Source organism: Macaca nemestrina, chromosome 12 (genome assembly GCF_043159975.1).
Source record: "Macaca nemestrina isolate mMacNem1 chromosome 12, mMacNem.hap1, whole genome shotgun sequence".
NCBI lineage: Eukaryota > Metazoa > Chordata > Mammalia > Primates > Cercopithecidae > Macaca > Macaca nemestrina.
The window spans coordinates 86314285-86340255 of record NC_092136.1 but is presented as its reverse complement, the minus strand read 5'-3'; the positions used below and the strand labels follow the sequence as shown (position 1 = coordinate 86340255).

The 25971-nt window shown below is 43.6% G+C and overlaps 2 protein-coding genes across 4 annotated transcripts in view; one reads left to right on the top strand and one right to left on the bottom strand.

Moving 5' to 3' along the window:
• The window catches only part of LOC105468879 (transmembrane protein 135), a 348642-nt gene extending 335385 nt beyond the window's left edge, over positions 1-13257 (bottom strand). Inside the window, exon 1 of the mRNA XM_011719361.2 lies at positions 13167-13257. The gene's annotated coding sequence lies outside the window, so the exon portion shown is untranslated. The remainder of the gene's footprint in view (positions 1-13166) is intronic.
• Positions 13258-14948: 1691 nt separating this feature from the next.
• LOC105468880 (frizzled class receptor 4) overlaps positions 14949-25971 on the top strand; it is a 45342-nt gene continuing 34319 nt past the window's right edge. The window contains exons 1-3 of one of the 3 annotated variants that reach the window (XM_011719367.3): positions 14949-15014; positions 16165-16371; positions 18700-25444. In XM_011719367.3, coding sequence (XP_011717669.1) covers positions 16240-16371; positions 18700-20028 — 1461 coding nt within the window. In that variant the 5' untranslated portion in view covers positions 14949-15014; positions 16165-16239 and the 3' untranslated portion in view covers positions 20029-25444. Of the gene's footprint in view, positions 15015-15776; positions 16372-18699; positions 25445-25971 lie in introns of those variants that run through there. The other 2 variants (XM_011719366.2, XM_071075403.1) reach the window with 2 other exon arrangements.

Genomic DNA, 25971 nt, shown 5'->3' with positions numbered 1-25971 from the left:
GTAAGTTATATAATGGGATAAAAAATATTTGTAAACGATATATCTGATAAGGGGTTACTATCCAAAATACACAAGAAACTCAAACAACTCAATGGCAAGAAAACAACAGAATTTTTAAAATGGGCAACAAACCTAAACGGACATTTCTCAAAAGACATACAAATGGCCAACAGGTATATGAAAAGGTGCTCAACATCACTAATCATCAGACAAATGCAAATCAAAACCACAATGAGATATTACCTCACATCTGTTAGAACGGCTATCATCAAAAAGACAAAATATAGCAAGTGTTGGTAAGGATGTGGAGAAAACCCTGTCCACTGTTGGTGGGCATGTAAACTGGTAGAGCTATTGTGCAAAATAATAACCGAAGAAAGGAAATCAGTATATCCTCAAAAAATTAAAAACAGAACTATAATATGCTACAACAAGCCCACATCTGGATACCTATCCAAAGGAAAAGGAATCAGGATCTCTGATATCTCTACCCCTTTCTTCACTGCAGCACTATTCACAGTAGCGAACGTATGGAATCAAACTACCATCAGTGACAGATGAAAGGATAAAGAAAATTTCACATACACACACACACACGCACACACACAGGAATATTATTCAGTCTTATAAAAAAAGAAAATTCTATCATTTGTGACAACATGTATGAATCTGGAGGACATTATGCTAAGTGAAATAAGCCAGACACAGAAGGACAAATAATGCATAATCTCTATACGTAGCATCTAAAAAACTCAAACTCATAGAAACAGAGAGTAGAGTGGTGGTTGCCATGGACTGAGGGATTAGGGAAATGGGAGGATGCTGGTCAAAGGGTACAACGTTTCAGTTATGCAGAATGAATAAGTTTTGGAGATCTAATGTATACTGTGATGATTATAGTTAATAATAATGTATTGTATTTTGCTAAGAGATTTGATCTTCAATGTTCTCACCACAGACCTACACAAAAGGTAACTATGTGAGGTGTGATGGAAATGTACATTAGGTTTATTGTGGTAATCATTTCATGGCATATAACTGCATCAAAACATCATGTTGTACATCATAAATATATGTAATTTTTATTTGTCAAAAACACCTCAATAAAGCTGGAGTGAAAAGAAATCTAACAGTATTTTCCAAGCCCAGTGGTAAGTTATATAGTTCACACAGTTATAGTTCTTCATATAGTTATCTCTTTAATTTTCACAAAGCCCCTTGGATGATAAAGAAATTTTGTTTTTGCTTTTGTTTTTCCTGGAGAAGGTTACTATGGTGGGGAATTCCTCTAAGAAGGAAACATAATTTCTTCATTTCCTTGCTGGAAATTATTATCAATTGGTCAACATCCTTTCCTGGGGGCTCATTATATCCCTTGTCTTCTAAGTGCCAAGGCTTCAGTGTAATGTATTAATAGTAAGTACTGAACCGGGAAGTCAGAAGGCCTGGGTTCTAGCCATGCTCTGCATCTAGCTAGCAATATCAACCTGGACAGCCAATTAATATTTCCCTTTCTCTTGCTGTCTTCATTTATCTTCAAGATGGGGTGATGAGGTGGACCTTTGGGTCTCTAAGTTATCTTCCACTTCTAACATTCTATGAGCCACACAGCCTCTACCAGTCTGGTCTCATGTGGATGGTATAATTCAGACCTCATTAGCTTGCCCCTCAAGGAAGGCTTAAACAGCATCACAGGGGCAGAAATGAGAAAGTCATTCAACACAATGCCTTCCTGAACACAAATGTTTTGAAAAGGAGGAAGGAGAAATGGCATGGCAGAGGGAGAGGAGTGATTGGCCACTCTGAAGGACAGGCAGGCAGGGAATGTTTATTCATTCTTAGTCAGCAAATGACAACGTGCAGCAGTAATATAGAGAACAGGAAAGGGCTGGATTATAAAGAGCAACCTATGACCTAGCTCCTGGTGTATGCAGTCTGAAGTCTCAGGTCTGATTGACGGGTTTGCTGCTATTTACCCCAAAACCTGGTTTCCACAGAAATCCTAGTTTCTGGAGAAGGTAGGTGGAGGAAAAACAGAGTTAGATATGGTGGGAAGGGTCCTGGTAACAGGGTAAGGGACCTCTAGTTTTAACCCTGGATTAGACAAGTCATTTCCATTCACTGGGTCTCAACTGCTTTATCTATTAAGCGGTGTTCAGTAACAGATGATCTGGAACATTCCTTCCAGGTCTCTGATAGTCTAATGGATACTATCAGCTGCTATTGTTTCTTTACATTGGTGTGAAAATTGTTTTCTTTTTTTTTTTTTTTTTTGAGACAGAGTCTCACTCTGTTGCCCACGCTGGAGTGCAGTGGTGTGATCTTGGCTCACTGCAATCTCCACTTCCCAGATTCAAGCAATTCTCCTGCCTCAATCTACCAAGTAGCTAGAATTACTGGTGTGTGCCACCACACCCAGCTAATTTTTGTATTTTTTAGTAGAGATGGGGTTTTGCCACGTTGGCCAGGTTGGTCTTGAACTCCTGAAGGGCTACTAAAGGAAAATCAGATAAAAATATAGGCATCTGGAAATTTTCAGGATGTGATAAATGAGTGATCCTTAATGTCTACCCTATTTTGGGGAGGAATTTCAGTTACCTTAGCAATGCATACTATAAAAACTCAATCAATAGTTGTTAACTGATTAAACTTACTATAATGACTAGGCAAGGAACTAGCTGATTATCAAATTTCCTTGCAATGCTAATATACCCTAATACATTTTACAGAGAAAAACTAGGGATGCAATGAAGCTGTCTAAGGTAGCATGCATAATGATTAAAAGCACAGGCTGTAGAGTCAGACAGACTTGTGTTGGAATATCAACTCGGCCATTTATTGTGGGACCTCAGGCAAGTTTCTCAATTTATCAGATACTCTGTTTCCTTATCTGCAGAATGGGGAGATTAACAGTAGGTACTGTATCGATTTATTCATTTAAGAAATATTCACTGAGGGGGGGTTGCTTCCAAGATGGCGGAATAGGAATAGCTCCTGTCTACAGCTCCCAGCAAGATCGACGCAGAAGACGGGTGATTTCTGCATTTCCAACTGAGGTACCTGGTTCATCGCATTGGGACTGGTTGGACAGTGGGTGCAGCCCATGGAGGGTGAGCTAAAGTAGGGTGGGACATCCCCTCACCCAGGAAGTGCAAGGGATAGGGTGATTTCCCTGTGGTAGCCAAGGGAAGCTGTGAGTGACTGTACCTGGAGGAACGGTATGCTCCTGCCCAAACACTATGCTTTTCCCATGGTCTTCACAACTGGCAGACCAGGAGATTCCCTCCTGTGCCTGGCTTGGTGGGTCCCACGCCCACGAGTCTTGCTCGCTGCTAGCGCAGCTGTCTGAGATCAACCTGGGATGCTGGAGCTTGGTGGAGGGAGGTCCACCCTTGATGAGGCTTGAGTAGGTGGTTCTATGCTCACAGTATAAACAAAGTGGCAGGGAAGCTCGAACTGGGCAGAGCCCACTGCATCTCATCAAGGCCTACTGCCTCTCTAGATTCTACCTCTGGGGGCAGGGCATATCTGAACAAATGGCAACATGGCAGCAGATAGCTTCTAGAGACCTAAACGTCTCTGCCTGACAGCGCTGAAGAGAGCAGTGATTCTCCCAGCACAGCATTCCAGCTCCAATAATGGAAAGACTGCCTCCTCAAGTGGGTCCCTGACCCCCATGTAGCCTGACAGGGAGATATCTCCCAGTAGGGGCTGACAGACACCTTATATAGGCGAGTGCCCTCCAGGATGAAGCTTCCAGAGGAAGGAACAGGCAGCAGTATTTGCTGTTCTACAGCCTCCTCTGGTGATACCCCTGCAAACAGGGTCTGGAGTAGACCTCCAGCAAAATCCAACAGACATGCAGCTGAGGGGCCTGTCAGAAGGAAAACTAACAAACAGAAAGGAATAGCATCAACATCAACAAAAAGGACATCCACACCAAAACCCCATCCATAGGTCATCAACATCAAAGACCAAAGGTAAATAAAACCACAAAGATGGGGAGAAAACAGACCAGAAAGGCTGACAATTTCAAACACCAGAACGCCTCTTCTCCTCCAAAGGAACACAACTCCTTGCCAGCAAGGGAACAAAACTGGACGGAGAATGAGTGTGACAAGTTGACAGAAGTAGGCTTCAGAAGGTCGGTAATAACAAACTTCTCTGAGCTAAAGGAGCATGTTCTAACCCATCGTAAGTAAGCTAAAAATCTTGAAAAAAGATTAGACGAATGGCTAGCTAGAATAACCAGTGAAGAGAAGAGCTTAAATGACCTGATGGAGCTGAAAACCATAGTACGAGAACTTCATGAAGCATACACAAGCTTCAATAGCTGATTCGATCAAGTGGAAGAAAGGATATCAGTGATTGAAGATCAAATTAATGAAATAAAGCGAGAAGACAAGATTAGAGAAAAAAGAGTGAAAAGAAATGAACAAAGCCTCCAAGAAACATGGGGTTATGTGAAAAGACCAAATCTACGTATGACTGGTGTACCTGAAAGTGACGGGGAGAATGGAACCAAGTTAGAAAACACTCTTCAGGATATTATCCAGGAGAACTTCCCCAACGTAGCAAGACAGGCCAACATTCAAATTCAGGAAATACAGAGACCACTACAAAGATACTCCTTGAGAAGAGCAACCCCAAGACACATAATTGTCAGATTCACCAAGGTTGAAATGAAGGAAAAAATGTTAAGGGCAGTCAGAGAAAAAGGTCGGGTTACCCACAAAGGGAAGCCCATCAGCCTAACAGTAGATCTCTTGGCAGAAACCCTACAAGCCAGAAGAGAGTGGGGGCCAATATTCAACATTCTTAAAGGAAAGAATTTTCAACCCAGAATTTCATATCCAGTCAAACTAAGCTTCATAAGTGAAGAAGAAATAAAACCCTTTACAGACAAGCAAATGCTGAGAGATTGTGTCACCACCAAGCCTGCCTCACAAGAGATCCTGACGGAAGCACTCAACATGGAAAGCAACAACCGGTACCAGGCACTGCAAAAAGACGCCAAATTGTAAAGATCATCGACACTATAAAGAAACTGCATCAATTAATGGGTGAAATAACCAGCTAGCATCATAATGACAGGATCAAATTCACACATAACAATATTAACCTTAAATGTAAATGGGCTAAATGCCCCAATTACAAGACACAGACTGGCAAATTGGATAAAAAGTCAAGACCCATCGATGTGTTGTATTCAGGTAACTCATCCACGGGCAAAGACACACATAGGCTCAAAATAAATGGATAGAGGAAGATCTACCAAGCAAATGGAAAACAAAAAAATGCAGGTTTGCAATCCTGGTCTCTGATAAACCAACTTTAAACCAACAGACTTTAAACCAACAAAGATCAAAAGAGACAAAGAAGGCCATTACATAATGATAAAGGGATCAATTCAACAAGAAGAGCTAACTATTCTAAATATATACAGACCCAATGTAGGAGCACCCAGATTCATAAAGCAAGTTCTTAGAGACCTACAAAGAGACTTAGACTTCCACACAATAATAATGGGAGACTTTAACACTCCACTGTCAATATTAGACACATCAACAAGACAGAAAATTAACAAGGATATCCAGGATTGGAACTCAGCTCTGGACCAAGTGGACTTAATAGACATCTACAGAACTCTCCACCCCAAATCAACAGAATATACATTATTCTCAGTACCACATCGCACTGATTCTAAAATTGACCATATAATTGGAAGTAAAACACTCCTCGGCAAATGTAAAAGAACAGAAATCACAAGAAACTGTCTCTCAGACCACAGTGCAATCAAATTAGAACTCAGGATTAAGAAACTCACTCAAAATCGCACAACTACATGGAAACTGAACAACCTGCCCCTGAATGACTACTGGGTACATAACGAAATGAAGGCATAAATAAAGTTGTTCTTTGAAACCAATGATAACAAAGACACAACGTACCAGAATCTCTGGGACACATTTAAAGCAGTGTGTAGAGGGAAATTTATAGCACTAAATTTTCACAAGCAAAAGCAGGAAAGATCTAAAATTGACACCCTAACATCACAATTTAAAGAACAGGAGAAGCAAGAGCAAATAAATTCAAAAACTAGCGGAAGACGAAAAATAACTAAGATCAGAGCAGAACTGAAGGAGATAGAGACATAAAAAAATCCTTCAAAAAATCAATGAATCCAGGAGCTGGTTTTTTGAAAAGATCAACTAAATAGATAGACTGCTAGCTAGACTAATAAAGAAGAAAAGAGCAGAATCAAATAGACACAATGCAAAATGATAAAGGGGGTATCACCACCGATCCCACAGAAATACAAACTACCATTAGAGAATACTATCAACACCTCTATGCAAATAAACTAGAAAATCTAGAAGAAATGGATAAATTCTTGGACACATACACCCTCCCAAGACTAAACCAGGAAGAATCTGAATATCTGAATAGACCAGTAACAGGTTCTGTAATTCAGGCAATAATTAATAGCCTGCCAACCAAAAAAAGTCCAGGAACAGACAGATTCACACCCAAATTCTACCAGAGGTACAAAGAGGAGCTGGTATCATTCCTTCTGAAACTATTCCAATCAATAGAAAAAGAGGGAATCCTCCCTAGCTCATTTTATGTGGCCAGTGATACCAAAACCCGGTAGAGAAACAACAAAAAGAGAAAATTTGAGACCAATATCCTTGATGAACATCATTGTGAAAACCCTCAATAAAATACTGGTGAACTGAATCTAGCAGCATCAAAAAGCTTATCCACCACGATCAAGTCAGCTTCATCCATGGGATGCAAGGCTGGTTCAACATATGCAAATCAATAAACGTAATCCATCAAATAAACAGAACCAACGACAAAAACCACATTGTTATCTCAATAGATGCAGAAAAGGCCTTCGACAAAATCCAACAGCCTTTCATGCTAAAAACTCTCAATAAACTAGGTGTTGATGGAATGTATCTCAAAATAATGAGAGCTATTTATGGCAAACCCACAGCCAATATCATACTGAATGGGCAAAAACTAGAAGCATTCCCTTTGAAAACCAGTACAAGACAAGGATGCTCTCTCTCACCACTCCTATTCAACATAGTATTGGAACTTCTGGCCAGGGCAATCAGGCAAGAGAAAGAAATACAGGATATTCAATTAGGAAAAGAGGAAGTCAAATTGACTCTGTTTGCAGATGACATGATTGTATATTTAGAAAACCCCATTATCTCGGCCCAAAATCTCCTTCAGCTCATAAGCAACTTCAGCAAAGTCTCAGGATACAAAATCAATGTGCAAAAATCACAAGCATTCCTATACACCAAGAACAAACAGTCAAATCATGAGTGAACTCCCATTCACAATTATTACAAAGAGAATAAAATACATAGGAATCCAACTTACAAGAGATGTGAAGGACCTCTTCAAGGATAACTACTAACCACTGCTCAACGAAATAAAAGAGGACACAAACAAATGGAAGAACATTCTATGCTCATGGATAGGAAGAATCAATATCCTGAAAACGGCTATACTGCCCAAGGTAATTTGTAGATTCAATGCCATCCCCATCGAGCTACCAATGACTTTCTTCACAGAACTGGAAAAAAACTACTTTAAAGTTCATATGGAACCAAAAAAGAGCCCACATAGCCAAGACAATCCTAAGCAAAAAGAACAAAGCTGAGGCACGACGCTGCCTGACTTCAAACTATACTACAAGGCTATAGTAACCAACACAGCATGGTACTGGTACCAACACAGATATATAGACCAACGGAACAGAACAGAGGCCTCAGAAATGACACCACACATCTACAACCATCTGGTCTTTGACAAACCTGACAAAAACAAGCAATGGGGAAAGCATTCCCTATTTAATAAATGGTGCTGGGAAAACTGGCTAGCCATATGTAGAAAGCTGAAACTGGATCCCTTCCTTACACCATATACAAAAATTAACACAGGATGGATTAAAAACTTAAATGTAAGACCTAAAACCATAAAATCCCTAGGAGAAAACTTAGGCAATACCATTCAGGACATAGGCATGGGCAAAGATTTCATGACTAAAACACAAAAGCAATGGCAACAAAAGCCAAAATACACAAATGGGATCTAATTAACTAAAGAGCTTCTGCACAGCAAAAGAAACTATAATCAGAGTGAACAGGCAACCTACAGAATGGGAGAAAATTTTCACACTCTGTCCATCTGACAAAGGACTAATATCCAGAATCTACAAAGAACTTAAATTTACAAGAAAAAACAAACAACCCCATCAAAAAGTGGACAAAGGATATGAACAGACACTTCTCAAAAGAAGACATTTATGCAGTCAACAGACATATGAAAAAATGCTCGTCATCAGAGAAATGCAAATCAAAACCACAATTAGATACCATGTCACACCAGTTAGAATGGGGATCATTAAAAAGTCAGGAAACAACAGGTGCTGGAGAGGATGTGGAGAAATAGGAACACTTTTACACTGTTGGTGGGAGTGTAAATTAGTTAACCATTGTGTAAGACAGTGTGGCGATTCCTCAAGGATCTAGAACTAGAAATACCATTTGACCCAGCCATCCCATTACTGGGTATATACCCAAAGGATTATAAATCATTCTACCATAAAGATACCTGCACATGTATGTTTATTGAAGCACTACTCCTTTACAAAAAGGAAAGCTAGGTGTGAAGTTTGGGAAATCAGGGGCAAAGTGGAACCCATGGGGACAAACTAGATCCCATGTCTGTCTTTAACCACCTCTAAGCTTGATAATGCAGGTGACCTGCAGAAGCTGGAGTCCTCAGCAACAGAACTACTCAAGCACCTAGCCCAGGACTCAGAGAAAATAAAGGAGATCATCAGGAGTTGGAGGAACTGCAGGCCCGGGTGCTACCCCATGCCAGCAGGTGAGCCAGCAGATTAGTAACAGTGTGCATGAGCCACCATGGTGCCTGGTACCCAGCACTGACTTTCAGAGCATAAAAATGCTGCTTCACATCTACCTCCCCAATCTTGTGTTAATTTTTCTTGTAGCTTACCCTAATCTAGAACCATGTAGGAAGGAGATTCTGGGAAAGTTCATTTCAGCTTAGCTAGATTAACATAATACGAAACTAGTGGAGTCTACTCCTTGTCAGCCTGGGATGCATACACACTTCTTTTAACCACACTTAACTTCCAAATAAAGACAATAGCAAAATAAGGCTTTCCCTTCACAATACACAATTGTCCCTCATTCAACTGAAAATATGCTATCCCTCTCCCCAAGAGAGACTATAAAGTCCCTTTATTCATCTTTAGGTAATAATCATTCTTTTCCTAGCTGAGTCACACTCTCCTTTGATATCTTGCTATTTAATTCTGTCCTGGTTATTTGTTGCTAACCAACAAACCAACCTAAACCTATAGGAATAAAACAATTATCATCAAGGATTTTATGTGTTAGGAATTGGGAAAAGGCACAGCAAGGATGTTGGGATGACACCAACAGTAGAGGTTAGGAATAGCAGGGGCCAGAGAATCCACTTTAAAGATGGCTTCTTTCCTCACATTTTGGGCACCTGGCTTGGGATGGCTGAAGGAAAGGCTCATCTGGGACTAATGAAGAACCTGCATGTAGCCTCTCCTGCATGGCAGTCTTAGAGTAGCTGAACTATTTACAAGGTTGCTCAGAGCTCCAAAGTGAGTTTTCCAGCAAACAAAGTAGAAATTGCATGACCTTTCATGATGCAGCTTTGGAAGTCATGTACTAGCACTTACAGCATACTCTATTGGTTGAAGAAGTTACAAACCCTCCCTGATTCAAGGGGAGAGAACATAAATTCCATCTTTCAACAGGAGAAGAGTCAAAGAATTTGAGGCCATGTTTTAAAACCATCATCTGGGACTTTATCTCGTCTAGTTCATGCTTATACACAATATGTGGTAGCTAGTTCACCCTTTGGTCATTATTTAGCATCATTTTCATTCATATTCATTTCTCATCTCCATTAATTAATGAGCGGTGTCTATGAGAATATTATTAAAAGTGCCTTCCTTTCCATGCTTCCCAAGGTTTCTTGGAAAATTACCCATCCTTCAAAGCTAAGCTTACATTCTAATTTTTCTACAAATTTATCAATTACAGGTAATTCCTTGACTTAAAATGCCTTGGCTTGAGACCCCGGCTTTTACCAACTGTTTCATGGCATATATGATTCCTAATGGCTTCAGCTGACAATAATGAGATGAGTGGTTGACTAGCTACAGTAGTAAACAGTGATTTTAAAAATGTCTTAGGCTCCATCCTGGCTAACATGGTGGAAACCCTATCTCTACTAAAAATATAACAAATTAGCCAGGTGTGGTGGTGGGCGCCTGTAGCCCCAGCTACTTGGGAGGCTGAGGCAGGAGAATGGCATGAACCTGGGAGGCGGAGGTTGCAGTGAGCCGAGATTGTGCTACTGTATTCCAGTCTGCGCAACAGAGTGAGACTCCATCTCACAGAAAAAAAAAACAACAACAAAACAGTCTTAGGCTGATTCACGAAATAGAGAAACACATTTGCTTCTGAATTGAAAAACAATTTTTGTCAAGGTTTTTTTTAGGCCAGATGCAGTGGTTTATGCCTGTAATCCCAGCATTTGGGAAGCCAAGGTGGGTGGATCACTTTGAGCTCAAGGGTTTAAGACCAGCCTGGGTAATATAGCGAAACCTGACTCTACAAAAAAATATTAAAATTAGCACAGCATGTTGGCTCACACCTGTGGTCCCAGCTACCCAGGAGGATGAGGCTGGAGGATCACTTGAGCCCTGAAAGCAGAGGTTGTGAGCCACGATCACACCACTGCACTCCAGCCTGGGTGAAAGAGTGAGACCCTATCTCAAAGAAAAAAAGAAAGATATTTGTCTACTGTAAAAGATTTAAGAATAGAGACACTGTCAAATAAAAAGGAAGATAAATAATTGGCAAAACATCTGACTTGAAAAGAAACCTGAAAGCGTGAACCATGCCTGACTTGCAGGAGTGGTTTATAATCTTGACTTAACCGTCATTCTGGAACCACTTAGGTAGTATTTTGATGGTTGCCTATACCCGGCTCATAATGCAGGCTCTCTTTTTCTGAATAATCCGATCACTTATAGCCAGAACCATTCATTTATGTATTAAACAAATAACTACGGACTGCCTTCTGTGACTCAGGCAATATTGTTCTATGTTGTTTAGGAGCACAGTAGTGAAAAAGACACAGTCTCTGACTTCAGAGGAGAGTGAGAGACAAAAACAAAACAACCCAATAACTTTATAATACAGAACCTTATGTACAACAACAAGGGGAAACAGGAAATGAGAGCTCAACAAAATGCACTTAACCATAAAAAACTTGTTTCACCCTTGGTCTCATGTCTTAATCTCCCCCAATGTGACTGTAAGCTCCTTGAAGGCAGAAACCACCTTTAACAGGTCTGCATACTCTCTAGTACCCAGCTCAGTAACATGTCCACAATAACCCATCACTAAACATTTGTTAATAGCTTGACTGATCAATTTCACTGAAATGAAATGAGGCTATGGATGTAAAAGTGTGTTTGCATTATTTTTTGCCTTCCATGGAGGTTTTTAGTTGTTCATCTTTGTGTTATCACCACCAATAAATAAGGATGTCTGATGTACCATTTAATGCTTGCTAAATTTATGGGTAGGAGGAAAAATTTTGAGCTTCTATTCCTTGAAATGCAAGAGCTCTGTGGTGACATTTCTTCTCTGCTAGCTAGTGGTGCAATGGACTAAGAAGGGAGTTTGGCTCTGCCACTTAATAGGTGTTAATCTCTTGGGAACTTTGATTCCTCAGCTCGAAGTAAGATCAGTGTTCCCTTCCACCTTACTCAGTAGGCGCATTTTTGTTTTATAACTAGTTTGGGTGCAGGGGGAGATGTGACACCCTATTTATAAACGGATGGAATGTGTCATGGCATCTTCCTTTGCTTCTGTTGTTCCACAGTAAATTCCCAATACTTATGGGGTTTTAGTCCCAGTGAATTATTTCCCTCAAAAACCAGGCAGGATAATAATGAACCACTTTCTTGCATTTTCCATCAAGACAGCTCTTTGTGAGTTCTAAATGTTCTATCTAGATTCAAAGAAGCTGGTTTCTTCATGAGTGGTTGGAATAAGACTTTTCTTGGAAGCTACTGAATATGGATTAGTTGGATTGTTTCATAGGAAATAAAAAGCAGGCTCTAGGGTAACTACTTCAGCACTTAATTGGGTTAGCAAAGAGCTGCAAATGAGAGATTTTCCCGTAGGAGGGAAAGGATGTTTATGGCTTCCACCCCCTTAGGTGATGCATTTTAACCTAAATGTTAGTCTTCCATGCGGCCTTTAATTTACTAACCATTACAAGAATCTATTAGAGCAGAAAACGTCAGGTTGAAAAATTAACACATCACCGGAGTTAATAAGAACCCAGCCTCTTATTAGATACAAATGGAGAGCCCTCCAACTGCCCAAGAGCCTGTTGAAGTCATGTTTGCTGCAGCTCCAAAGCAGCTGAATCTTTACTGCTCAGAGGCTGGACCAAGGAAACTGCCCAGGCACTCAAGCCAGAGTTAGCAGGGGCCCATGGCCTGCACTTTATTCAGGTGTCACTATATTTTCCTCTCAGAAATGCTGTGCATGTCACAGGGTGGATATCCCTCTGCCTGGGACTCCCTTGGGAAGTGTTTTCCGTAACAAAGACAAACATGCCATGCCTGTCACCAGGGGCAGATTGTGGACTGTGTAAACCACTCCAGCAGAGGGAGGCTGAGGGACTCCGGGCCATTCCGATTTAGCTCTAAGTTATGGTCTTTGTTGCCTTTCCACATTCAGACTGAAATGTGATTCCCCTAGCTTTCTTTTTTGGAAAATACTGGTGATGAGTTCCACCACTAGAAACAAAAGCTGTTGACAGAAAAGGCTTCTGATAGGGAAGGGGCTTCTTCATGTGTTCTCAAAGGAGACAGTTGCTTCAAGCAAGCTGAGGCAGGATGCCAGGTCTAGGAATAAGAGGTCCAGATCACAAAAGGGTCATCTTTATGGATTAGGCTGGGCGTGAAGCAGTTTCCTCTGCAAGAGCAGTACCATGCACACAGAATTTAGGGCCAGGCAGACACGCACGAGTTCTTCTCCACGACTTACTGTGTAATCCTGGGCAAACTGCTTGGCCTCTCAGAGCATCAGTTTTTGCAAGTTTTGAGAAATAAATAAAGAATGTTAGGCATGTAACACAGTGTCTGAAAGTAAGAGTTCTATATGAGTGGTTATTGATTTGAAAACAGTATTCCTTCACCCAGCACAAATGATGTTCCTTGTGTGCCAGGCCCTGTATGAGGGACAGGTCCTCCTCCGTGACCTCACTGTTTAATAAACCATGTAAGTATATCTTCAGCACAAAGCACACCCCACCACCACCTCTCTTCCCAATGAGAAGGGCCAATTGCATACTAACTTCACTTTGTTGAGTAGCTAGAAATCTTGCAGGTCATCCTCCTTTGAGTAGCCCTCCAGACTCAGCCACTTCTACCTTCAGTTCACCCATAATTCTCTATCTGTGCACTAGCACACTAAGTTATTGTTGTTTGTTAATCCTTTATCTCCTCCCGTGAAGTCCTAAAGGATGAGGATTATCTATTCATTTGATCTATTCATCTGATTATGTATTCATCTCTGTAACCCAAATGATTAATAGATCATTTGATCTGTTCATTTGATCGTTTATTCATCTCTGTAGGCCAAGGGTTTCATGCATTACTCAGCACAGGCACACAGAGATTCAATCCTATTGCTGAGTATATTGATTTCCAGCTGGGAATTTTTTCTGGGAAAATAGCCCTGCCTTCCATCTTTGAAGAGCCTCTTCTGTGCCCTGGTTTGGTTGGTCTTGTCATTTTCTATTACTTTGGTTCTAGCCTCAGTTTCCTAATCTCTATAAGGGGCTAACGGAACCTCCTTCATTGGGAGTTTATGATGCTGACTGGAGACAATGCAGCTTCTCCGTGTCCAACACAGTTCTAGGCACAAAGCCAAATACCAAAAAAAAGTTGATTCCATTTTTGCCCTCAGTCAAGTCTCGTTGCCAATATAAGACGACTAAAAATACAAGACAGAATATGAGTGTCATATGAGTGGCACAGACATTCTTCCAACTTGCACCTAGCCTCTGCCATATGCCACAGAATTTGGTTGAAATGGGAGGATAAAAACATGCATAAAACAGTTCCAGGAAAACAGTGGTAAGTGTTGGACAAAAAGATCTCAGGAAGAGGGTGAAAAGTCTTTTACCCAGATCCTCAGTCTGGGGCTGTTAGAGCTGTCTTTAGCACCAGGCTGGAAAGCAGGAGGCTGTCCCAGAATTGATCTCCCCTAGTGTTTTGGAAACACACACACATACACACCAATCATCAAGTTCTTCAGCATTCATTATGTGTCAGACACCGCTAAATGATTTACAGGCATTATCTCACTGAACTCTTAGAACAACTGTGTGAGGTGGATATGAATTTCCCTACTTCACAGCTGGCCACTTTGAGGCTCAGAGAGGCACCATAGCTTGAACATAGTCAAGCAACAAGTGAATGGTTGAGGAATCCACCTGCTGGGAGTTTTACTGGCCGACTGGAAAGCAGAGAGAGGGTGGACCAGCACAAAGCCGCGGGGGGGCTGGTAATGAGACAGGAAAGTTGGGTTCAAACCTGGGTCGCATGATCCCCAAATCCCTAGGAACCGAGGCAGAAGAATAGTAAGGAAAAAAAGGGGTGCAGGCTGGTGGGGAGGGGGTGCCCGGGAGGCCGGGAGAGAGGAGTCACGGTGGTTGTGCGCCTTCCTCGTCCCCAGTCATAGGTCAAGCCTCTCCCCTCCCGCCCTCTCACCCTCCCAACCTTATTTAGAAACCATGTCCCCGAGACAGGAAGGGCGGCGGGCCGAGAAGCACGGAGAGTCCCGGTCTCATTTCCTTTCGAATCCCCCTGTGGAATTTCATTTCATACGGTGAGGAAATCGGAGCGCGAGACCATCGGCTGGTCTGCAGCTTCGCAGCTCCGGGGCGCCTCCCCTCTGGCGGCTGGAGGTGGGCGGCTCCCGGCGCAGGTCGGGCGAGTCTGGGGGCGGGGAGAGGCCGGGCCCGGATCGCCTCTAGTCGGGAGTGAAAATAGCTGTGGGCTAGCGCAGTACCAGGCACCGCGCTAAGCCTTCTACGCTTTATCTCTAATCCTCCCAAGTGACTTTAGAGAGGAGGAGACTGACGCCGAGAGGCTGAGCAATTTGCTCAAGGTCACACAGCCGGGACTGAAAGCCACAATCGGTGTAAATCCAAATCCCGTGTTCTTTGTGTACGTTCCTCTGCCTGACGGGGAGGTGGCCACGGGCCTAGGTTACAGCTGAAAGGAGACGGGAAGAAAAGGGGGCAGACGGAACAGGGCGCACTTCTCACCTGGGGGAGGAGGCGGCAGGACGGCGCGGCTGGAGCCACTGGGCTCAGTCCCCGCCTGGCCCCTGCGCGCCTAGATCCGGGTGGGAGGAAAGCAGGAGCCGGGAAGCAGGCGGAGCGGGGCGCTCAGGGAGGGAGGGAGGGAGGAGCGGCCGGAGGAGGGGGCTGGAGGGCGGGGGCCTGACCCCTCCAGCGGGAGAGCGGCCCCGCCCCGCCGCCTCGCCCCTTGCTGCCCACCGCGCCCGGCCATTGGAGCGGCGCCCTGTCCGTCCCGCCCCGCCGCCGCGCCGCGAGCCTCCAGCGCCGCGCAGGGCTCAGGCGGTGAGAGCTGCGCAGCGCTGGCTGCTGGCTGGCCTCGCGGAGACGCCGAGCGGACGCGGCCGGCGCCGGCTTGTGGGCTCGCCGCCTGCAGCCATGACCCTCGCAGCCTGTCTCTCGGCCTCGGCCCGGGACGTCTAATATCCCACACGGTCGCGCGCAGCTTCTGGAGAGCCGGCCGCTGCCCCCTCATCGCCGCATCACACTCCCTTCCCGGGAGCTGGGAGCAGCGCGGGCAGCCGGCGCCCCCGTGCAAACTGGGGGTGTCTGCCAGAGCAGCCCCCGCCGCTGCCGCTGCTGCCCCCGACGCTGGCCATGGCCTGGCGGGGCGCAGGGCCGAGCGTCCCGGGGGCGCCCGGGGGCGTCGGTATCAGTCTGGGGTTGCTGCTGCAGTTGCTGCTGCTCCTGGGGCCGGCGCGGGGCTTCGGGGACGAGGAGGAGCGGCGCTGCGACCCCATCCGCATCTCCATGTGCCAGAACCTCGGCTACAACGTGACCAAGATGCCCAACCTGGTGGGGCACGAGCTTCAGACGGACGCCGAGCTGCAGCTGACAACTTTCACACCGCTCATCCAGTACGGCTGCTCCAGCCAGCTGCAGGTGGGCGCCCCCACCCCCACCCCTGGCAGGACCCCTTGGGGAGGGACGCTCCAAACTAACTTTGCAGAGCCCATGCCAAGTTGATCATCCTAGCCTGAAGGAGACAGCTCTCCTGGAAAACTGATTTCCATCCCCACCCCCACTTTCTCAGGGACTGGAAGCCAAAACGTTGTGTAAGTCATCTGGCCTGGGAAAGAACCCACTCTTACACCCCGCCCTTCCGTTTTTCTTCCTTGCCCACCCATGTCTGGCCAGACCCCTAACCCCAGTGGAGCTGAGGGTTATCTCTGCCAAGGATTCTGGCCGCCAGTGCTCGGTCGGCAAGTGGGAGGGAGCCAGCTGCAGCTAAGACTTGGAGGGAGAGATAAGGAGACCATCCCTCACGGACCTTCCCTCTCCCCACTATTTTTGGGGTGTTATTAAATGAAATACTACCGTACCTTTTTCTGCCGAATAGCCCCTCCTCACGGCGTCCCGCAGGGTTTTAGAGGTCATGCATGAAGGAGTGGTTGGGTTGGCTTGAGTTCTTTCTTATCCTCAAGAGTTGAAGGCACGTTTAATGCTTGGAGGGTGACAAGAAGCTGCAGGAAGGTGGTTGGTATATTGGAAGAAATTTTTCTTGCAGTCGTTAAAAAATGTAAAGCATATGTAATGATAGAGAAAATGTTTATTCCACAGTAATAAGAATTTGCATATACAGGGTGATTATAATCCTGCAAAAAAAAATCATTGGGGTAATAAAAAACTGAAAGGAAAATTTTTAAAGTGTTAACATTGGTTATGTTTGGGTTGTTGAGGCTGGATGATTTTTAGAAATTTAGAAAACAGAGAAGTTGTGGGAAAAAGTACACGTTAGTTGTCCAGGCTTCAGAAATCTGGTTTCTGGCCGGGCGCGGTGGCTCACGCCTGTAATCCCAGCACTTTGGGAGGCCGAGGCAGGTGGATCACGAGGTCAGGAGTTCGAGACCAGCCTGACCAACATGGTGAAATCCTGTCTCTACTTAAAGTACAAAAATTAGCCGGGCGTGGTGGTGCTCACCTGTAATCCCAGCTACTCAGGAGGCTGAGGCAGGAGAATCTCTTGAACCTGGGAGGTGGAGGTTGCAGTGAGCCAAGATTATGCTATTGCACTCTAGCCTGGGCGACAACAGCAAAACTCCATATCCAAAAAAAAAAAAAGAAATCTGTGGTTCTGGCTGTAACTTCTGAGAGATAAGAAACAGACATATAGCTTACTTACTAGGTGCATGTTTTTACATAGGTCATTTTAAAACTTGGTTTGTGGTTTTGGAAAGATGGTCGGGATTAGACCTGTTGCTGCTGAAATATCCCTTTGGAAGTTCCAGAATTTTAGAACTAGGTTATAAAAGCTTAAGAAATGATCCTCCAGCTCTCAGTTTGGAAACAGCACATATCCTGACATCAGTGGTAATTTGTTGGAGAAACAGCTTTTGCAGGGATATATATTTTTAATTACATGTATCCTGGGGAAAGTGGCCAAGCTGTTTTGAAGGACAAGACTGGATCCCTTTACATGCTGGAAAATAGTTACTTGTAACTCTAGACTTCATAGACAACATCTGTAAGGAGCCAAGCAGACTGTTTATCAATGCTGGAGGAATTGAGGACAGCAACTGGACTCTCCCCTGCTGGTATTGCAGTTTCAGCGACTTAACATTTACATTTTCCTATTGTGCTTCATTATTATTCATTGAGGAAACCTGGCCAAACAAATCCCTAGTGACCAGAGACCTCAATCTGCATCCCATCCTTGAATCTAACAGTGTCTCAGTTGGGCCATTTTTTGTTTCAGTATGGGACTAGTTTAAACAAATTTTTAAGGGGTAAAGTAGGGAGAAGAGAATACTAACAGGATCTACATTTTTTTAAACTTTTATTTTTAAAATGATAAAGAAATGGGGATAAAAATAAACCACCTGAGTCATATTAGTTTCTTTAGCTTTTTCAAATAGTATCTAAAATGGAAGGAGATTGAAAGCCAGTTTTTTTAAATTTATTTCAAGTGTTGTGCAAAGAGGGCTTATGCAATTCTTCACACCCTATTTATTTTATTTATTTATTTGTGTACATTCCTCTGGAAAGGATTACTAGAGCCAAACTAAGAAAAGTGTGTAAGTGATGGATTATCAGGCATCCTTGTTTGAGGTCAGAGTAAACAGACAGACTCCCCATAGGTTGGTTTAAAAGTAGATACGTACATTGCCTGGAAGCATTCAACTCAGCTTTGTGGGAGCATTTGGTCAAACTTCCAAGTCATTGTTTTTTTTGTGTTTTTTTTTTTTTTTGTTCATTTTGTTACTTTTCCAGTTCTTCCTTTGTTCTGTTTATGTGCCAATGTGCACAGAGAAGATCAACATCCCCATTGGCCCGTGCGGCGGCATGTGCCTTTCAGTCAAGAGACGCTGTGAACCCGTCCTGAAGGAATTTGGATTTGCCTGGCCAGAGAGTCTGAACTGCAGCAAATTCCCACCACAGAACGACCACAACCACATGTGCATGGAAGGGCCAGGTGATGAAGAGGTGCCCTTACCTCACAAAACCCCCATCCAGCCTGGGGAAGAGTGTCACTCTGTGGGAACCAATTCTGATCAGTACATCTGGGTGAAAAGGAGCCTGAACTGTGTTCTCAAATGTGGCTATGATGCTGGCTTATACAGCCGCTCAGCCAAGGAGTTCACCGATATCTGGATGGCTGTGTGGGCCAGCCTGTGCTTCATTTCCACTGCCTTCACAGTACTGACCTTCCTGATCGATTCTTCTAGGTTTTCCTACCCTGAGCGCCCCATCATATTTCTCAGTATGTGCTATAATATTTATAGCATTGCTTATATTGTCAGGCTGACTGTAGGCCGGGAAAGGATATCCTGTGATTTTGAAGAGGCAGCAGAACCTGTTCTCATCCAAGAAGGACTTAAGAACACAGGATGTGCAATAATTTTCTTGCTGATGTACTTTTTTGGAATGGCCAGCTCCATTTGGTGGGTTATTCTGACACTCACTTGGTTTTTGGCAGCAGGACTCAAATGGGGCCATGAAGCCATTGAAATGCACAGCTCTTATTTCCACATTGCAGCCTGGGCCATCCCCGCAGTGAAAACCATTGTCATCTTGATTATGAGACTGGTGGATGCAGATGAACTGACTGGCCTGTGCTATGTTGGAAACCAAAATCTCGATGCGCTCACCGGGTTCGTGGTGGCTCCCCTCTTTACTTATTTGGTGATTGGAACTTTGTTCATTGCTGCAGGTTTGGTGGCCTTGTTCAAAATTCGGTCAAATCTTCAAAAGGATGGGACAAAGACAGACAAGTTAGAAAGACTGATGGTCAAGATCGGGGTGTTCTCAGTACTGTACACAGTTCCTGCAACGTGTGTGATTGCCTGTTACTTTTATGAAATCTCCAACTGGGCACTCTTTCGGTATTCTGCAGATGATTCCAACATGGCTGTTGAAATGTTGAAAATTTTTATGTCTTTGCTGGTGGGCATCACTTCAGGCATGTGGATTTGGTCTGCCAAAACTCTTCACACGTGGCAGAAGTGTTCCAACAGATTGGTGAATTCTGGAAAGGTAAAGAGAGAGAAAAGAGGAAATGGTTGGGTGAAGCCTGGGAAAGGCAATGAGACTGTGGTGTAAGGCTAGTCAGCCTCCACGCTTTCTTCATTTTGAAGCAGGGAATGCCAGCATTTTGGAGGAAATTCTACTAAAAGTTTTATGCAGTGAATCTCAGTTTGAACAAACTAGCAACAATTAAGAGACCCCACCCCAACCCCAGCATCAAAAAAACAATGATTTTGCTGCAGACTTTGGAATGATCCAAAATGGAACAGCCAGTTAGAGGCTTTCAAAGCTGTGAAAAATCAAAAACGTTGATCACTTTAGCAGGTTGCAGCTTGGAGCGTGGAGGTCCTGCCTAGAGTCCAGGAAGTCCAGGGCGATACTGTTTTCCCCTGCAGGGTGGGATTTGAGCTGTGAGTTGGTAACTTGCAGGGAGAAAGATTAACTTTTTTAACCCTTTACAATTTTAAATACTAACTGGGTCTTTCAGATAGCAACGCAATCTATAAACACTGGAAACGCTGGGTTCAGAGAAGTGTTACAAGAGTTTTATAGTTTGGCTGATGTAACATAAACATCTTCTGTGGTGCACTGTCTGCTGTTTAGAACTTTGTGGATTGCACTCCCAAGAGGTGGTGTTAGAATCTTTCAGTGCCTTTGTCATAAAACAGAGTTGTCTGAACAAACAAATGTACTGTACTCACACACATAAGGTATCCAGTGGATTTTTCTTCTCTCTCTTCCTCTCTTAAATTTCAACATCTCTCTTCTGGGCTGCTGCTGTTTTCTTCATTTTATATTAATGACTCAAAAAAAAGGTATTTTTATAGGAATTTTTGCACTGCAGCATGCTTAAAGAGGGGAAAAGGAAGGATGATTCACTTTTTGACAATCACTTAATTCAAAGGAAAATGAGATTTACTAAGTTGACTTACCTGACCGACCCCAGAGACCTATTGCATTGAGTGGTGGGGACTTAATATATTTTACTTGTGTGATTGCATCTATGCAGACGCCAGTCTGGAAGAGCTGAAATGTTAACTTTCTTGGCAACTTTGCATTCGCACAGATTAGCTGTGTAATTTGTGTGTGTCAATTAGAATTAAAAGCACATTCTTGGACCATGACATAGTATACTCAACTGACTTTAAAACTAGGGTCAACTTCAACTTGCATTCTCAGAATGATAGTGCCTTTTTAAATTTTTTATTTTTTATTTTTTAAAGCATAAGAATGTTATCAGAGTCTGGTCTACTAACGACAATGGAGACTTTTTCAGTTTTATAAAGGGAACTGAGGACAGCTAATCCAACTACTTGGTGCATAATTGTTTCCTAGTAATTGGCAAAGGCTCCTTGTAAGATTTCATTGGAGGCAGTGTGGCCTGGAGTATTTATATGGTGCTTAATGAATCTCCAGAATGCCAGCCAGAAGCTTGATTGGTTAGTGGGGAATAAAGTGTAGACCATATGAAATGAACTGCAAACTCTAATAGCCCAGGTCTTAATTGCCTTTAGCAGAGGTATCCAAAGCTTTTAAAATTTATGCTATACGTTCTTCATGAGGGGGTATCCCCTAGCAGCCGCTTGAAAATTGCACTTCTCTTAAAACTGTAACTGGCCTTTCTCTTACCTTGCCTTAGGCCTTCTAATCATGAGATCTTGGGGACAAATTGTTGACTATGTCACAGGTTGCACTCCTTGTAACTCATACCTGTCTGCTTCAGCAACTGCTTTGCAATGACTTATTTATTAATTCATGCCTTTAAAAAAATAGGAAGGGAAGCTCTTTTTTTTTTTTTTTTAAATCACACTTTGTGTGATTGAAAAAAACATTTCCAGGGACTCAGAATTCCAAATAGGTGGTCAAATTCTGGAAATAAGCATTTCCTCTGTTTTAAAAATGTGGTTTGAGCCTTATGCCCATAGTCTGACATTTCCCTTTCTTCTTTCCTTTTCGTTTTTGTGTGGTTCTTGAGCTCTCTGACATCAAGATGCATGTAAGGTCCATCGTATGTTTTGGAAGGCAAAGTCTTGGCTTTTGAGACTGAAGCTAAGTGGGCACAGGTGGCCCCTGCTGCTGTGCCCAGTCTGAGTACCTTGGCTAGACTCTGGGTCAGGCTCCAGGAGCATGAGAATTGATCCCCGGAAGAACCATTTTAACTCCATCTGATACTCCATTGCCTATGAAATATAAAATGTGAACTCCCTGTGCTGCTTGTAGACAGTTCCCATAACTGTCCAGGGCCCTGGAGCACGCACCCAGGGGCAGAGCCTGCCCTTACTCACGCTCTGTTCTGGTGTCTTGGGAGTTGTGCAGGGACTCTGGCCCAGGCAGGGGAAGGAAGACCAGGCGGTAGGGGACTGGTCTTACTGTTAGAGTATAGAGGTTTGTAATGCAGTTTTCTTTGTAACGTGTCAGTGATTGTGTGACCAAGGCAGCATCTAACAGAAAGCCAGGCGTGGAGTAGGTGATCAATGCTTGTCAATGACTAAATAATAACAATAAAAGAGCACTTGGGTGAATCTGGGCACCTGATTTCTGAGTTTTGAGTTCTGGAGCTAGTGTTTTGACAATGTTTTGGGTTTTGACATGTGTTTTCCACAAATCTCTTACCTTTTCAGGGCAAAGTGTATTTGATCAGAAGTGGCCATTTGGATTAGTAGTCTTAGCAATGCTACAGGGTTATAGGCCTCTCCTTTCACATTGCAGACAATGGAGAGTGTTCATGGTTTCAGGAAAAGAACTTTGTGGCTGAGGAGTCAGTTACCAGTGACCTTCAATCAACTCCATCACTTCTTAAATCGGTATTTGTTAAAAATATCAGTTATTGTTGTGTTTATTGAGTGCCAACTGTATGTAAAGCCCTGAAATAGATAATCTCTGTTCTTCTAACTGATCTAGGGTGGGGACGCACCCAGGTCTGCTGAACTTTACTGTTCCTCTGGGAAAGGAGCAGGGACCTCTGGAATTCCCATCTGTTTCACTGTCTCCATTCCGTAAATCTCTGCCTGTGTGAGCCACCACACCCAGCCTGGGTCTCTCTGCCTTTAACACATCTCTCATCCTTTTCCCAGGATTCCTTCTAAGTCAGTTACAGGTGGTTTTAACAGAAAGCATCAGCTCTGCTTCATGACAATCTCTGGAGAAATCCCTTAGGAAGACTATAAGAGTAGTCCACAAGGACATGGGCCCACACATCTGCTTTGGCTTTGCCGGCAATTCAGGGCTTGGGGAGTTCCATGTGACTTGTATGGGTGTGTTTGAGGACAGCATCTTGCTAGAGAGAAGGTGAGCATTGTTTTTTTTCTATGAAACCTGCAGTAAATAGGTATGATTGTAGCTTCCTCAGAAATCCCTTGGCCTCCAGAGATTAAACATGATGCAATGGCACCTCCATCCAGCGTCCTTTCTGGTAGACTCCTTTCTCCTGCTTATATAGGCCAAACCTCAGGGCAGGGAAACATGGGAGTAGAATGGTGCTGGCCAGAACCATCTGCTTGATCTTCTTGGTTGATTCATATCCTCTTTCCTTTATGGAGACCCACTTCCTGATCGCTGAGACTATTTCTGAACTGGCAACTTACTTGGGCCTGAAACTAGAGAATTTAATTTCAGAGATGCTCTCTGATTTTCCTCTCCCAGGTCACTCTCTCACCTGCACTCCCCAAACTCAGGTTCTGGGAAGCTCGTGTGTCTAGACTCTGATTTTAGATTCTGTTCAGCACCTTTAGCTCTATATTCTCTGGCTCCCCGCATCCTCATGGTCACTGAATTAAATGCTTATTGTGTTGAGAACCAAGCTGGGACCTGAGGACACAAAGATGAGCTCAGCAGTCTCAGCCCTAGAGGAACAGACTCAGGGATTTCACCAGGCCGGTACAATATTTGATTTCTGGTGAGGTGGCCACAGCTGCAGTTAGGGAAGGGAGCCACAGAGCACAGACTGTCAAAGGAACCTCTTTTTTGTTTGTTTGTTTGACACAGAGTCTTGTTCTTTTGCCCAGGCTGGGGTGCAATGGCACAATCTTGGCTCACTGCAACCTCTGCCTCCCAGGTTCAAGCGATTCTCCTGCCACAGCCTCCCGAGTAGCTGGGACTACAGGTGTCTGCCACCACGCCCAGCTACTTTTTGTATTTTTAGTAGAGATGGGGTTTTACTGTGTTGGCCAGGCTGGTCTCGAACTCCTGACCTCATGATCTGTCCGCCTCGGCCTCCTAAAGTGCTGGGATTACAGGTGTGAGCCACCACACCTGGCCTGGAAGGAACCTCTTAAAATCAGTTTACATCTTGTATTTTGTTCTGTGATGGAGGACACTGGAGAGAGTTGCTATTCCAGTCAATCATGTCGAGTCACTGGACTCTGAAAATCCTATTGGTTCCTTTATTTTATTTGAGTTCCCATCTGGGTTTGTATTATGTCTTGCAAATGACCTGAGTTATCACTATTCCTCCAGGGTTAGGTCATAGATCTTGGAAACTACTTAGAGAGCATTTTGCTCCTACCAAGGATCAGATACTAGAGCCCTACATAATGGATTTCATTTCACTCTAGCCTACATAGAGCTTTCTGTTGCTGTCTCTTGCCATGCACTTGTGCAGTGATTACACACTTGACAGTACCAGGAGACAAATGACTTATAGATGCCCCGACATGCCTGTTCCCCTTGGCAAGCTCAGTTGCCCTGATAGTAGCCTGTTTCTGTTTCTGCTACCTTTTTTCTCTTATTTGCATTAGCCAATTTCCAGAATTTACCCAGGCAATTTGTAGAGGACCTTTTTGGGGTCCTGTATGAGCCATGTCCTCAAAGCTTTTATACCTCCTTGCTCTCCTACAATATTCAGTACATGACCACTGTCATCCTAGAAGGCTTCTGGAAAGAGGGGCAAGAGCCACTCTGTCCCACAAAGGTTGGGTCCATCTTCTCTCCCAGGTTGTGAAAGTTTTCAAATTGTACAAGTAGGCTGGGGCCCTGACTTGGCTGTGGGCTTTGGGAGGGGTAAGCTGCTTTCTAGATCTCTCCCTGCGAGGCACGGAGGTGTTTCTGAATTTTGTCTACCTCACAGGGATGTTGTGAGGCTTGAAAAGGTCAAAAAAATGAAGGCCCCTTGGGTTCTTTGTAAGAAAGGTTGATTAAATATTAGGTGTAATCTGCAAAAAGATAACATGTGACTCCCCCTGCTGTGTGCAGCTGTTGGGCTGGATGCTCTGTGGCCTTTCTTGGATCCTCATGCCACCCCACAGCTCCAGGAACCTTGAAGCCAATCTGGGGGACTTTCAGATGTTTGACAAAGAGGTACCAGGCAAACTTCCTGCTACACATGCCCTGAATGAATTGCTAAATTTCAAAGGAAATGGACCCTGCTTTTAAGGATGTACAAAAGTATGTCTGCTTCGATGTCTGTACTGTAAATTTCTAATTTATCACTGTACAAAGAAAACCCCTTGCTATTTAATTTTTGTATTAAAGGAAAATAAAGTTTTGTTTGTTAGCTTGTGTGTGACTTGGCATATTTCTGAAAGTATATGACAGCCACTAGGAAGCATATACACCCAGCAGTGACAAATAGAGGATTCAGTTTGCAGGGCAGATTGGAAACTGCTTTCTGAGGGCCTCTTTCTTTTTTGCTGGGGCTCTTTTTCCCCTGTGAGATTTCTCCTGGGTCAGCAAACCCCCACAGTCCAAGGTCAACAGAATTGATTACTAATATGGGCATCAGTAACACTCAAGTAGGTCACATGATGCTTTGGATATAACTATAGTTCTCAAGTTGTTATCCCAATGACACCTCTTTTTCTGGCATTTTCAATGCATGTGGCTATCTTTGCCTTCCAAGCCCCACTGACTTAATCTGATGGCCTAAAAAAGAGTTTTCCCATCATTGCTAGAACTTTTGGCCTCTTAAAAAAGGGAAAGGAAAGGGGGCTTTTTTTTTTCTTCAGATTTTTTTTTTTTTCTGGCTACACAGTGGTTCTGTTTGTGTAATATACATGGGCATATGCCACATTTGTCAATCAG